The sequence below is a fragment of the Portunus trituberculatus genome, chromosome 37, assembly GCF_017591435.1.
Source record: "Portunus trituberculatus isolate SZX2019 chromosome 37, ASM1759143v1, whole genome shotgun sequence".
Taxonomy (NCBI): domain Eukaryota; kingdom Metazoa; phylum Arthropoda; class Malacostraca; order Decapoda; family Portunidae; genus Portunus; species Portunus trituberculatus.
This window is the reverse complement of record NC_059291.1, coordinates 6,091,687-6,106,686: the sequence shown is the minus strand read 5'-3', so window position 1 is coordinate 6,106,686 and position 15,000 is coordinate 6,091,687. Positions and strand designations below refer to the sequence as shown.

The window sequence follows — 15,000 nt, the reverse complement described above, 5'->3', positions numbered from 1 at the left end:
TCACTTGTTTGACCTACTTCATGTTATTCTAGTGGCTGTCAGGTCAGTGGTGGTAGCGGGCTGGTGACCTGCCTCTTGTGCACTCTTACTTGGTGGGCTACCCTCGTGAGTTAGTGTGACACAGAGTGGAGAATGGCCATGCAAAGTGGGGGAAGGGGGCAGATAAACGCTGCAGGCACGCCAGTCCCTTGAAGATTGATTTGGTGGGTATGCAGTTGTGTGTGTGTGTGTGCCAGTGTTCTTCGCACCACTCAGACTCTTGCTGTCACACATTTCGTTATTCTTGACGTTTGCTTTCCTGGTTTGTGTGAATGAACAAGGGTAAGGAGAAGGGTGACTGGCTCCATCTGGTCGAGAGTTGAATGGTTCGGGTCCTGGCAGGAGCATTGGGGTACCTGCTGGCCTCTCAAGTGTACGATCCTAAGTAAGCTGTTTATTAACGAGTGTACGTGGAAGTCTATCAATTGAAGTCATCGCATTTCACTTTAACTGTGCTTCCCTAACAAACTGGTTACTGTGGAAAGGCCTCTTTCATGTACCATAAGTAAATCATGACCAAATCCAAACATTTATTATCATAGAATGACTTGCTCTTCTTTGTCTATTTAACATGTAAGTACGTATTTACTGCCAATGATTCAGTAGGGTACAGCTTCCCCAGGTCTCTATCATTGGATGTGTGGGAGTGGGAAGCCCACCAGTAAGAGAATCCGTTAAGAGCAAAGTTCTGCAGGCAGTTCATTTCCTCTTGTGTCCACCAGAGTCCATCAAGACATTTCTGGCGGAGTTCAATGAAGTGGGAGAAGACGGTCGCAAGCACTTCAAGTACGGCGTCCAGCTGGTGAACCTTGCACACCGGGAGCAGACCAGCCTCTCCATTGACGTAGATGATGTGGGCAAGTATTTGTACCATCTAAGATTGTATGTGTAATGAGTCTATCTGAATTATTGTTGTAATATTTATTACAATGTTATTAGTGGATTCAGTTACATGGGTATGTTATGTTAATTAGGATATACTTTTGGAGCAATACATTAGTAAAGTGTGTGAAATGAGATTGTTAAAATGCAAAAAGTATCTTGTAAGGCCTTCAACATAATTATTACAATGTCTTCATAGTTATCCATGTACTCCATTTATTTCTTCGTACAGTTGAGTTTGACCCTGACATGGCAGAGGCAGTGGTGCAGAACACCCGCCGTTATGTCATGCTCTTTTCTGATGTTGTACAGGAGATGCTACCAGATTACAAGCAGAGAGAAGTAAGTTCTTGTTTCTTGACATGCATATAAAAGATGTTCTACCAGACAAAGTACCAAGTCTCTTAGTTTTTCATAAAGTGAGCTAGACATGATATTTATTCTTATATAACTTTGAATCATTCTTTCCATTAGCACCATACTACTCTCCCACTCATATGCCACATTTAGGATGAGGGGAGACTTTTATACAGAAAGCACTACGTGATTTTTACTTCAACAGTGATGTGGAACAAGAGTTAGAGTTACCTAAAAATACACTAATTTATATAGAAACAAGGGGGGAAAAGAAAGATAGATATAGAGTAAGAATTAAGAAGGTGGAGCAGGGTTGAAGAAAGAAAGCAAGCCCATGATCTATGGAGAGGTGGCAGTAGTGGGGCAATCTTGGTGAAGCCCAGGGTCACACCTAAATGGCCAGTTTAGATTGACCTGAGCATATGAAGAATGCTAATGAGAACTGTATGTGAATAATAAACACATCACCTCTTACCTTTTTTGTATATTTGTCGTTGACTATTAGTACTTATGAGTAACTAAGACGCCTGCTCTTGGCTGCCTGCAGACAGTGGCTCGTGATGCACTTGATGTATACATTGAACACCGTCTTATGATGGAGCAGCGTCTCCGCCAGCCAGGTGAACCACACGAGTCTCAGAACAGATACCCTCCAGAGCTGATGAGGAGATTGTGAGTATAGTTTTTACTTCTGCTCACCAGTCCATAGTATCTTAGTTGTACTTGATATATACGAGTACAATAGACCAGTGCTATTCAACCTGGGTGGACAGTCCACCTTATAGTGGACGAGATTAAGTGAGGGGTGGACTACTGGGTGGACGAGATCCTCACCTGCACGTGTCTGTTTAATATACAAGAAACTCACTCTCTTTCTCTCTCCTATATTTCTTAAAATACATACTACAGATACATATTTACCTATTGTAACATTGAGGTTGCCACCTTGTCTACTTGCAAGACCCCGATAGTACAACCATGTAAGGGACTGTCTCGCCATTGGTTGTCGTGAATCACGCCAGTGCTATTCAACCTGGGTGGACAGTTTCGGGGTGGGGTGGACAGCTTCTACTTAATCACCACTAGGGGTGGGCGACATTAAAAAAGGTTGAAGACCACTGCAATAGACTAATGAGGTAAATTTCTTGAGGGAAATGTGGACTTAACAAGGAAAAGTGAAATGGTGATCTTTTTTCTGATTACAGTGAAGTGTACTTCAAAACCCCATCAACACAGAAGCCACAAGCCATCCGCTCAGTAAAGGCTTCACACATTGGCAAGCTGGTGCAGGTGCGGGGCATTATCACACGCTGCACTGAAGTGAAGCCCATGCTGCAGGTGGCCACCTATACTTGTGACCAGTGTGGTGCCGAAACTTATCAACCTGTGAGTGTTTCAGAGCTAATACTTGTCATGTTCTGCCTGTAAGGACTGATGTTTCTTTCATAGCTAATGAATGGTTATTATTCAGTTATAGTCTGAACTTATCTTCTCAGATTCATGTTTCTTAAAACTTTTTCTATTGGATAGCCATGAGAATATTGTATCCATTCTTTTTATATTGTGCCCTCAGTTCATGCGTTTTCCCTCTCAGCCCACCCATTTGCTTTTTTCCATCGCTTCATGTATTTTTAATGTGTCCTCTTATTTTATTGGTAATTTCTCTCACATGGTATTTGCTCCATTTTGGTAGACATTTTTTTTTATAATTCCATTTAGTTGCAATATATACCTCTTTCACAGTTCCTCACAAAGACCTTCCCTAACTTTCTCAAATCATCTTTATCAATTGTTTATCTTTCTCTAGCCACTCCAAGATAATTGATTTCCATTTTTACTGTTTAGTCTTCTGCTCATTGTACCTTCTACCATACCTGAGTTGTTATTCTGTTACTCATTATCTGCCAGATATATGGTTACTCATAAGAGAATTTTAGCACATCATCATCACAAAATATCTACCAAAATCAACCAACAAGACCAAAAGAATTTGTGTTTCAAGATTCACAGTCAAAAAATACTATTCATCTCCGCAGATCAGTTCGACCAGCTTCATGCCACAGCTGCTGTGTCCTGGCACAGACTGCCGTGTCAACAAGTCTGGTGGTCGCCTCTACCTGCAGACTCGTGGCTCCAAATTTATAAAGTTCCAGGAACTTAAGATTCAAGAACACTCTGACCAGGTTAGTGTACTACCTGCACATGTGTGGATGCTAGTGATTTCCATTGCTAGGAATAGAAGAGAAAGTCATCCTGAGAAAATATAACCTTGGTTTGTGGTAATTTATTATTGGTGTAGGAGTGAGGTACTTCAATATTACTAGCAATATTTTTAGTAAAAATGTTTGGAGAATATAGTGATTTAGAAGAAATTTCCATAAGATATTTTTATTATATTAGAGGCTTGCCAATCTTGTCTGTTTTCAACTAAATTTTTATTCAATATTTGTTTGACTCCAATATTTGTGTGGCTGTGTAATACTTATAGAAGCATATGTTAAGATACAAGTAAATAAGGATTGTCAGACTTTAATTGATTATGTGGTTTTATATGGTCATTAGGTGCCAGTTGGAAACATCCCTCGCTCCTTAACAATTATGTGCCGGGGTGAGCAGACCAGACGATGCCAGCCAGGAGATCACGTAGCCATCACAGGAATCTTCCTGCCCATGGTTCGTCATGGCTTCAAGGCAATCGTGCAGGGACTCCTGTCAGACACCTATTTGGATGCTCATGTGAGTGCTTTATCTCTCTCTCTCTCTCTCTCTCTCTCTCTCTCTCTCTCTCTCTCTCTCTCTCTCTCTCTCTCTCTCTCTCTCTCTCTCTCTCTCTCTCTCAAAGGTTACAGCTTGCTTTATTCAAACTTTTCAAGCATTGGTGATACTGTAGCATATAATATAAAAAAAACTGAATTACATTTTAGATTCTAGTTACAGCTTATGTAGATAAGGTCAAAGTAAATTGAATCAGTCTGTCCTAGTTATTTTTTTCCAAAAGATTTTTCAGAAGCCTCTGTCACAACATTTAGTTTGGTACAGAAAATTTCCTTGAAAACTGGACACATACAGTATTCCCTTCCATAACTGGATACATAACAGTATTCCCTCTCATGAAAGAATTTCATGATTTCTTTCTCTATTATGTTTTTTCTCATGCATTAATTGGTCATTTTGTTCATTATTTGTAAAACAGGTAAGTGCAACCACAGATCTCTAATTGTGTTTAACATTTATTCTAGAGAATTGTCAAGATGAACAAGACAGAAGATGATGAACTTGGAAATGAGGAGATGACTGAAGCAGAGATTAAGCAAATAGCAGAGCAAGACTTCTATGACAAACTAGCAACCTCTATTGCCCCAGAGATTTATGGTCATGAGGATGTGAAAAAAGCACTTTTGTTGCTGCTTGTGGGTGGTGTGGATTGTAATCCCAATGGCATGAAGATCCGAGGTAGCATTAACATCTGTCTCATGGGAGACCCTGGTGTGGCCAAGTCCCAGCTTTTGTCCTACATCGACCGTCTGGCTCCCCGCAGCCAGTACACCACTGGCCGAGGCTCAAGTGGTGTGGGCCTCACCGCCGCTGTCATGAAGGATCCACTAACAGGGGAAATGACCTTGGAGGGCGGGGCACTTGTTCTTGCTGACCAGGGAATCTGTTGCATTGATGAGTTTGACAAGATGGCTGATGCTGACAGGACTGCAATTCATGAAGTGATGGAACAGCAGACCATCTCTATTGCTAAGGTAATGTATTGCTTTGGAACTCAAAGAAACCAATTGTGCCCATTAAGCATTATTATGTTAGAAACTTATCACCATTTTGTAGCTACTTTGCATTCATTAAATTGAGTCTTGCCAAACCTTCCAGTATTTGTCATTTTTTATTATTTGATTGTAATCTTCAAATAGCATAATGTACAGATGTAATGTTTTCTTCCAAATCTTGAATATGAAAACTGATATTTAGTAATGAAAATAACTTTCCACCTTTAGGCTGGGATAATGACAAGCCTCAATGCCCGTGTGAGCATCCTTGCTGCTGCCAACCCTGCTTATGGCCGCTACAACCCCAAGAAGACTGTGGAGCAGAACATCCAGCTGCCTGCTGCTCTCTTGTCTCGGTTTGACCTCCTTTGGCTTATTCAAGACAGGCCAGATCGGGAGAATGATCTAAGGTATGGGTTATTATTTGTGTTCTGAGTTTTGTGAGTTTGTGAGTCAGATCTGAACCAGCTACAGTGTTATTTGCAGGTGATGCTGCACTGGTGACTGATTCAGAGGACTGGCTTGACTTATTGGTTGAGAGTTTGACAAACGGTAATGGGATTAATGTACAAATGTTTTTGATTCATGTGATTATTTATATATTTTTTTTATATATATTATTTCCCCCCCTTCCTCCAAACTCAACCAGGCTTGCCCAGCACATCACTTACGTCCACCAGCACTGTGCACAGCCTCCAACTCAGTTCAATCCTTTGGGAATGAAGCTAATGAGACGCTACATTGCCCTCTGCAAGAAAAAGGTATGGAAAAAAAAAATACTCATTCATTTTGTGAATTTATCCTGAACACCTTTGATATTGTCTTTTTTCTCCTGACTAGCATTTTATGTTTTATCTCCATTCATCCCCACTTTCAGATGCCAACCATCCCAGAGAATCTGACAGACTACATAGTGTCAGCCTACGTAGAGATGCGCAAGGAAGCACGCAACAACAAAGACACCACTTTCACCTCAGCACGTACACTGCTTGGTGTGCTTCGCCTCGCTACTGCTCTGGCGCGCCTCAGGCTTGTGGATGTGGTAAGAACTCTTCTAGACATGAGAGAGGAATGTTTATGGTGAATTTTTTAAGTACTATTCTTTATACTACAAGAGTAGTCATATTTCTTTGTTAAATTGATTGTTTTTTATACTAATGAAACTTGGATTCTTTGGATTTCATATTACTGAGGGTGATGTATTTCAGGTTGATAAGGAGGATGTCAATGAGGCAATGCGGCTCATGGAGATGAGTAAAGACTCCCTCACTCACAACAATGACAAGATTGGAAGGTTAGTAATATGCCTAAATCAAGCTTCTAAATGTCAGTAAAACACATTTGTGTCACAAGCTATTCTTGCATTTCTCTCCTTTCAAAATGTGTAAAAATGTCTTGTGTGTTAAGATTTGTTTATGTAACATCTTCTATGTGTATACATTATTTAATTGAAATGATTGATATTTTTATTTTAAGGGCTCAGACAATAACAGACAAGATCTTCACACTCATTCGTGAAATTGCTGGAGAAAATCGCAATATCAAATTGGCAGACATCCTTGAGCAGTGCACCAGCAAGGGATACAAACCAGATCAGGTGAGTACTGTTGCTTGTGAATATTATTGAGTAGTAGGTAGTATTGAATTTTACAAAGGTCTTAAGTGATGTGTCAAGGAATTTGACACTAATTGAAGAAAAGACATTTTCAGCAGTGTATTGGTTTCTAGGGATTCTTTGTGTACTGTCATTGATAGGACTGTGGCTGAAGAATGGAATTTGTGGAAAGAGAAGTGCTGATTGACTGTAATGGTAATGGGGTGATGTAATGTGTTTCATAAGGAATCAAACTTTTATTGGAACAGAAGTCCAGTATTTTATTGATAGGCCATAATTATCACCCAGTCATTGGGAGATTTTGACTCATCTTGACAGTCCTGTTTTGCCATACTTATATCAGATTATTTATTGCATTGTTTTTGTTTGTATTTAAGTTGTTTTTCTTTTCCTTATCTATAATTATCTACTTTGATTTTCAGGTGAATGAGTGTATTGAAGAGTATGAGGAGCTTAATGTGTGGTTCTTGAACCAGGCACGCACCAAACTGATGTTTGTGTGAAGGTATGAACCATGATGAACTAGTGGTTCTTGAAATATTGTTTACATTTGTAATTCTTCATTGTACTCTTTATTTTCATTATGTATTATTATTTCATTATTCTTATATGATATTTCAGTCCTTATAACATCCTTCCACACATTTGATATTTCAGTCAGATTAATGTATTATTACATCTCCCATACTTCTTATATGAGATATATCTTTGTGGGAAGTACAAATCATAACATCATGTAAGGATGTTAGGGTCACAGATTTAGACATCTGTTTCAGGAATTGTAGAGTACATATGATAGATTTTTTACTAAAGATTTATTTTTCATAAATTAGAATTTTATATGCATAAGTATTTTTGAGTTAAAGAAAATATGGAGCTGTAGACTGTATGTATTGACACTTGCCTAATGCTTTCATATTAGGGGTGTCATTTGTGCTTTTTTTTTTGTGTGTGTGTGTAATTTAGCTAATAAATGTTGGTTATTATGATTTTTATTTTATTTGGTGTTTTTGTTCAGTGTTATCCTGTGAGACATTAATATGTTAATAGCATGGATAGACAGAGTACACGTAGGTGTTGTAGAAGTGGTCTGTGGTTCCTGTTTCATGTAGGATGCCAACCTTTGCACCTTTAATTGGTCTCATGATTAAAGGTAATAAATTAGATCCAATTTGCTGATGATATTTATTGTGGCTGATTCAGGAGAGAGTGAGATAGTTTTGGAAAAAAAAATGAAAGGTAAGGTAAGAGTGACATAGTGAAGTAGTGAAATGAGTAGAGATAGAGGATGGGGATGAATGTATGTTTGTATGAAACTTTTAAGAAACTTTAAAAACACAAGTTGTTCATGGCAGTGGATATAGAGAAAGTTTACAAATTACATTAAATAAAAAAAAGTTGTATACTTGACAGTTTTAGATTGTTTGGAATAAACTAAGGCTGCATAGTGACGTGTTGCAAAATGAGCATTCTTGGATCGGTTAGCGACATCCACCTCAGTAACAAGTGTTCATGGATACTACGACCTGACCTCTTTGCGATGTTATCATACCTGTTCGTTAGTTAAGGTTTTGTTATTACCGACAAGTTTCATGGATTCTAACCCAACAGGGTTACGTTGAGCAGTGTTACAGATACTCTGAATGACTTCCTCTTAAAAGAAACATCGCTAATTAAGTCGTCTCTCTCTCTCTCTCTCTCTCTCTCTCTCTCTCTCTCAAAAACATTCTGAGTCAAAATGTACTCTAACAATTAATGCGCGCGTGAGGAACCAACAAGATTCACATTACTTTATACCTACTTATATCATTATTATCATTACGAACATAAGTAAAGAATAAGATGTACTAACTACCTTTGCAGTACTATCAATATCAATCTGATAGCAAACTTTCCTTTTCAAACAATAAGCTAATGGCAACTGTTGCTAGGTACTGTACATGAAACAGGCAGCCGCAGCGGCGTCACGTAACATGGTGACTCTTCCGCCTCAGTCTCTTGTGGAGGCATGAAGTGGGCGTCAAGCAGCTACATTTAATTTTTTTTTTTTTTATTCCTCCCAACCTGTGCATATTTTGTGTGTGTCTGATGGTATACTGACTGTGAGTGTGTCTGTTTCTGTATTAGCGTGAGGGCAGCTGTAAGGAGTGACGGAGGGTACTAGGATAGACTTGTACTGACTAAACACTCGAGGCAAGTTCCGTGACGCTGCATCGACTTGTGTAGTGAAGCACTAGTACACACACACACACACACACACACACACACTGAAGAAAAAAAAATGAATGAGGGACCAAAAGGACTACGAATAAAATAACAAAAAGATGATATAGTTATAGATATAGATAACCCCTCCTTACTCCTGCGGCCACCGTACTCACTCTCAGTATGAGTGTCAGTCACGTATCACATTTGTTGGTCTGCTGACCGAAGCTTGTCAATCGGACTAATAGATTATAGTATCTGATATTAAGTATTAATAAACATTTCCTTAATTTGGTACAATCTGCTCTTCTCTGATATTTTTTTTGTTTTCACTGATGCCATCTGGTACTAGTTCATTAAACTGAGTGGTAACATTGAATTGCTCAGTCTTCCTGAACACAAGTGTTTGGGTGTGCGCGACACCGTGTTTGTGTCACGTGATAAGTTTTAGAAGAGGCTATAGCGTTACGTAACCACAGCATGACAGAAAGTACCTATTAACTATGTGTACCGTTTTAGATTGTTATTCCACACGAGGATAAGTGTCATGCCCTGCCCTGGCCTATCCGTGCCAGCAAGGTGTGTGGCATATCGTGCCCAGTTGAGTCGGAGCGCACCGCCTGTACGGGACGATCTTACCGCAGCTCACCGCCTCCTGGGAAACTTCAAGGTAGTCTCATTGTATACAATAGCTGCGCGTGCTACTCTTGAAATTTTCATTGGGCTAGTAGTAGTAGTAGTAGTAGTAGTAGTAGTAGTAGTAGTAGTAACTATATTTGTTGTTGGTGGTGGTGTAGTTCTGCTGCTTCGCTTGCTGCATTACTTTATTGTTGCTTTTCTTCCTTACTTATTTTTTTTTTATTATTGTTATTGTTATTGCTGCAACTATTAATACTGCTACTACTTCTGCTACTACTATAGACTACTACTACTACTACTCCTGGGCAAACTCTTCCCAAAGCTGCTCAGTTCGATGGAATATCAACAAATTCGTGGTCTTAAGGGATAAAGTATCCTCTAGCTTTTCCCTCCCAATGGTGAATTGATCCTCTGAAATAAGTAGCTCCTGTTTTCCGTTTTTTTTTCCGAATTGCGATTCAGCTAATGAATGCCCTGTAGGTGCGATCTATGGGTAATGTCTCTCTCTCTCTCTCTCTCTCTCTCTCTCTCTCTCTCTCTCTGAATATGGCTGACTGTCATTATCTTTCATCCAGCTATAGTCGCGCCAGGTATTTTCTTTCCTTATTACTTTGCCTGCTACCTTACGTGCTTACAACGCAAGGTTGCTTAACCAGTGAGGCTCCTTGGCCACGGAACTCCATGAGCAGCGTGTGTGTGTTGTTTCGGCAATGTTGATCCCTTGCCAACATTTTGTCATTACAGCGGATAGCAGGCAAGGGTCTCGTGACACACTTGACTGTTGTCCTTATATCATAGTGCTGCCTTCTTGTATTCCCAATCACGATATATGCCACTGCTCCTGTGTGATTGTGTCCACGTATTAGTTCCTTTGTTGCGTTTTATTTATACCATTTACTAGTGGTTACTTTTACATAACACTGCTCTCTCTCTCTCTCTCTCTCTCTCTCTCTCTCTCTCTCTCTCTCTCTCTCTCTCTCTCTCTCTCAAAAATCCTTGCATTTCAAGACCTTCCACCGTCAGCAGAAAAGATTAATGATGATGATGATAATGATAATAATGATAATAGTAATAATAATAATAATAATAATAATAATAATAATAATGATAATAATAATAATAATAATAATAATAATAATAATGATAACAATAATAATAATAATAATAACAATGATAATAACAACAATAAGATAATAATATTAAGCCAAGTAATAACATATAAATAAGCTAATGAGCGAGAAGAGTCAAACTTATTGTGAAGAGTTCTAATTTCATGAATAACTCGGCAGAAATGCGATGTTGAATAAAACTTAACGCCGTTCATTTGGGAAGTCCTCGTTTCTTGGTCTACTTGATCCAACTGTGCTAAGAATACACTATCTTGACATTTCACAAAAAATAAAAAGGCGTTCCTCAACAAGGAATGAGTTATAAACCAGCTGTCATTGAAACTTAAATCCGAGAACACTTAAAAAAAGAAAAGTATTTGTTTATATAGTCATTCGTTAAGTCACCTATCTATTAACGTATATCCATTGTCACTCAAATGGGGCCGCCGTGGTAGTGGAACCATGCGTGCTTTGGGATCCTAGAGGTCTCCAAGCGCACAGGTTCGAATCCTGTCCACGGTCTGAGTGTAGGTTGGGCTTCCTCACTCGGGGCAACGGTTTCCTAGCGGGTGGGCTTTGAGATAGGAGGTACCCTAAAAAGTATCCCCTTTAGCCCATAAATTCCGGTGAAAAAGCCGACATGGTATAAAAAAAAAAAATCCAGTTTGGGGAGTATTGTGGTTTCTGTGGTAAGAGATACAGTATAACTAATATTTCTTGCAAGTAATGGACGTATGTTGGTGATGTGTATTTACAGAAAAAACTGACTTTTTTTTCAGTCTTCCTGAGGACTGTGAAAAATTACATCTATTTCAAGAAACAAGTCAGTTGCTTGGAGCCTATCGTTTCAGCATGCCGGCCACTCTCTCCGTGTTCGCCTCCCTCGTCAAGAGCCTCCGCCAGGTGGCTGACAGGTAAGAGACAGGTTAATTTATACTGTCTACCCTTCCGTTATGTTACAATGAAAATGGCATTTGAATGAACAACTGGCAATTGTATCTCTGGCAATCGGCTATAACATATTCAGTACTCTTTTGTCCTTGAGTCCCTCCGTGCCATGCAGCTTGTTGCCTCTAATTACTTACGACTTATAAACATCCAAATTATTTTATTAAACTTCGCCTCTCTCTCTCTCTCTCTCTCTCTCTCTCTCTCTCTCTCTCTCTCTCTCTCGCAGGTACCCCGTGACTCGAGGGATGGTCACCTACTCAATATTGTGGCCGTCAGGGAACCTCTTGCAGCAGGGGCTTGACGGGTCACGGGAGGAGTGGGACTTTAAGGAGGCCGCGCGTTATGGCCTCTACGGCAGCCTGGTGACGGCGCCTCTGCTTCACTACTGGCTGCAGCTGCTGAACCGCTTCCTGCCCGGTGCCTCCCTCTACCACGCCTTCGCTAAGGTGAGAGAGAGAGAGAGAGAGAGAGAGAGAGAGAGAGAGTTTTCATGTGAGTCATATACCACTGAAGATCTCTCTCTATATAAGTTTGTTTCCGAGCGTCTCCCTGGATCAGTATTAGACACCATTAACTATAGAGATTACCTGTGATGGCTGTTTTCAGACATTTCTAATTTCTATCGATAATCCTGTAATTCTAATGTTAGTTACGGTAAGTTAACGATAATCCGATAACGATTGCTATATGTTATCATAACATTAAAATATTGATTAACAGACACTACTATGTTATTGATTTTTTTTCCTCTTTTGTGCATCTTGTAAGGTATGTCTACATTCATGTCCAACTAAACACGAATCACAAACATGCAACGCTCTCTCTCCACAGGGCTACGTGGACCAGCTGGTGTTCGCGCCCTTCAATATCTCGCAGTTCTTCCTGGGGATGTCGCTGGTGGAGGGCCGTCCACTGGATGAAGCGCTTGATGAGTGGGATCAAAAATTCCTTTCCACGTGGATGGTAAGTGCTACGTTACAGCAGACTTACTTCCCAGCCAGCGTGTCTCACCTCTGATGGCTCATCTAATCTGACACACCTGAAACATCGAAGGTTACACACATTTAGTTGTGTGCATATGAATAGAGAAGAAAGTGTCGTATAGCTCACTTATCAATCTGAATGTGTTTTATTAAGAGAAACGGGAAAATACTGTTTGTCATAAAAACCCTTCGTTTCCGTTGTGGTCGTGTGGTGCAGCTTGTCTGGCACGGGTCTTGATGCGGCGTCAGTGTCACAAGAAACTGCTTCGAAACTTCTCTGGGTACAGGTCGGCTTCTCTCACTCCCTATATTGAATAATCAGCTTCTGTTACAAAACTTGCACGACATTCCACGTCTATGTAAAGGGAATGTATATAAGGAATGAAGCTATATCACTTGCGATGTCCGGAGAACGTATTAAGTTGAAGTTCACAAACATTATCAATATAAATAGACAAGTGACGCCTGTCTCTTACGTGATGCTCCCCGCGCGTCTTTGTCGATTCATTCATTTCTTTCCCTGCTGCATGCTTGTACTGTCCCCCTTTCTCCTTTTGGTGCTTCCCTCTCCTTGACCTACACACGCCTCACTCTGAACTTATGATATACCCAGTAGCTTAACCTGAGTTCTCCGGACCTTCCTCACCTGGACATCGAACAAATTGACGTACTTGACCACTGTTTATATCCATGCGCCGAAAAGACTTTCCGCCCAGGTACTTAAGAAAAACCATACGGTCACCAGTAGGTGAATGAAACACATGACCTAGTCCACACTCACTCGCCCACTCTCCCCATCCCGCGCCTCATTTTTTGTGTCACACTCATTGCGTCAGTGCCAACACATAGCAAGTGCCCAGTACGTACCTGTCGAGTTAGCTGGCACTGCCGTTGAAGCCACTCTGACACCACGTGAGTCACTGTTTCATAAATAAGACAATCGTAATAACCATGAAAGATTAGACAGATATTTTTCAGTTTTCACTTTAATTCTGCTGATAATTAATAACTTTCATCCTCTTAGAAATGACAAGGGACGATTAGGGGTAAGAAACAACCTAGAGTAGAAGAGGGACACGTAGAATTGAACAAAGGTGCTTGCGGCGGCGGTTATCGAGGTTTGGTGTCCCATAAATGTCACCTTATTAACAACCCTGCATACAGCTTGGTTGGCGTTGAAGCTCCCGACGGATACTTGAATTTCAATGCTGCATATCTCATGTTCCTATATTTACATAGATGCTTAAGCAGCAGCAGATGGGGATTGGAGACCTGACCTACATAACAATAATAATAATAAAATAATAATAATAATAATATTAATATTAATAATAATAATAATAATGATAATAATAATAAAAAAAAAAAAAGATTAGCACGATTTACTATGAGTCATCGTGTTCCCTCGTGCGACATCAGTGATGTAACCGCCGGCCCGCCGCTCGCCACGCAAGTGGTTACAGGAAAGGGAAAAAGCCTTCTTGAATCTTCTAAAGTTCCAACGCTGTAGCAGCTGAAGTTAGCACGAATTTTCATTACAATGGAAGAATAAAATAAGTATAAGGGATATGGATGTCGAGAGGAGCACAAGTGTGGTGATTATTGAGAATATGAAATGCAAATGACCAGGAGGTGGGTAGGCAGTTGTTGAAAGTAAGACAACTGAACACATGTTTTAAGATGTTGATTCGTATTTGATTCAATGTGAAAAATATGACTCAAGTCAACTTATTATCATTGTATTTTATTCAAATTACGAAGTAGAAGTTAAAACATCTTTCTTTCTTTACTGAAGATATTATTTCATATTGTTACACAGCTAGGTTTCCGAACATATCACCAGTTATTGTTTTCATTATCCTTGTTAATTACTGTGCATTTTTGTATATGTCATGATTCCATTTTCAGACACAAAGTTAAACAACCGTAGGTTATAATTACAATTTATATTTTCTTATGTATTTTAGTTCATGTTGCAGTAAAATATACTATCGTAGTATGGTATGACATAGTATAGTTTTATTATTTTCCATGCAGAAATTTTAATGGAAAGGAATACTTTGACGACATATCTACACATGTGAGGTGAGGGAGAATTTAAGTGGGTGTCACTATCATGACTCACGTGTTTGTGTGCTGCAGATCAGTCTGTCGGTGTGGCCGCTGATCCAGAGCATCAACTTCAGTCTGGTGCCAGCCAAGAACAGGGTGATGGCCATCTCGTGCGGCTCTTTCCTGTGGATGGTGTTCCTCTCCTACATGCAGCACACCAAGGCCGATGACTTACCGCAAGGACTCTCAACACGCCGGGTGCACTACGACTATCATGACGGTCCCAGGGAGGTGTTTGGTTACAGACCGTCTACGTGGAAGTGAGAATTCTTTTATCTTTTTCCTCAAACTTATCATGCGATATACTCGTAAATTGGCATGTAAATGAAAATGTACCA

General features: G+C 39.9%; 2 protein-coding genes across 3 annotated transcripts in view; both read left to right on the top strand.

The window, feature by feature from the left end:
• LOC123514190 (DNA replication licensing factor mcm7-A-like) overlaps positions 1 to 7,652 on the top strand; it is a 7,805-nt gene extending 153 nt beyond the window's left edge. The window contains exons 1-14 of one of the 2 annotated variants that reach the window (XM_045271846.1): positions 89 to 203; positions 762 to 896; positions 1,154 to 1,263; positions 1,826 to 1,950; positions 2,484 to 2,664; positions 3,315 to 3,461; positions 3,841 to 4,014; positions 4,518 to 5,027; positions 5,277 to 5,458; positions 5,698 to 5,809; positions 5,926 to 6,090; positions 6,257 to 6,342; positions 6,525 to 6,645; positions 7,086 to 7,652. In XM_045271846.1, coding sequence (XP_045127781.1) covers positions 1,171 to 1,263; positions 1,826 to 1,950; positions 2,484 to 2,664; positions 3,315 to 3,461; positions 3,841 to 4,014; positions 4,518 to 5,027; positions 5,277 to 5,458; positions 5,698 to 5,809; positions 5,926 to 6,090; positions 6,257 to 6,342; positions 6,525 to 6,645; positions 7,086 to 7,166 — 1,977 coding nt within the window. In that variant the 5' untranslated portion in view covers positions 89 to 203; positions 762 to 896; positions 1,154 to 1,170 and the 3' untranslated portion in view covers positions 7,167 to 7,652. Of the gene's footprint in view, positions 1 to 88; positions 204 to 761; positions 897 to 1,153; positions 1,264 to 1,825; positions 1,951 to 2,483; positions 2,665 to 3,314; positions 3,462 to 3,840; positions 4,015 to 4,517; positions 5,028 to 5,276; positions 5,459 to 5,697; positions 5,810 to 5,925; positions 6,091 to 6,256; positions 6,343 to 6,524; positions 6,646 to 7,085 lie in introns of those variants that run through there. The other variant, XM_045271845.1, reaches the window with a different exon arrangement.
• A 1,775-nt stretch (positions 7,653 to 9,427) lies between these two features.
• The window catches only part of LOC123514012 (PXMP2/4 family protein 4-like), a 7,204-nt gene continuing 1,631 nt past the window's right edge, over positions 9,428 to 15,000 (top strand). The window contains exons 1-5 of the mRNA XM_045271561.1: positions 9,428 to 9,538; positions 11,396 to 11,530; positions 11,794 to 12,013; positions 12,399 to 12,530; positions 14,693 to 14,922. Of these exons, the coding sequence (XP_045127496.1) occupies positions 11,469 to 11,530; positions 11,794 to 12,013; positions 12,399 to 12,530; positions 14,693 to 14,922 (644 nt within the window). The 5' untranslated portion in view covers positions 9,428 to 9,538; positions 11,396 to 11,468. The remainder of the gene's footprint in view (positions 9,539 to 11,395; positions 11,531 to 11,793; positions 12,014 to 12,398; positions 12,531 to 14,692; positions 14,923 to 15,000) is intronic.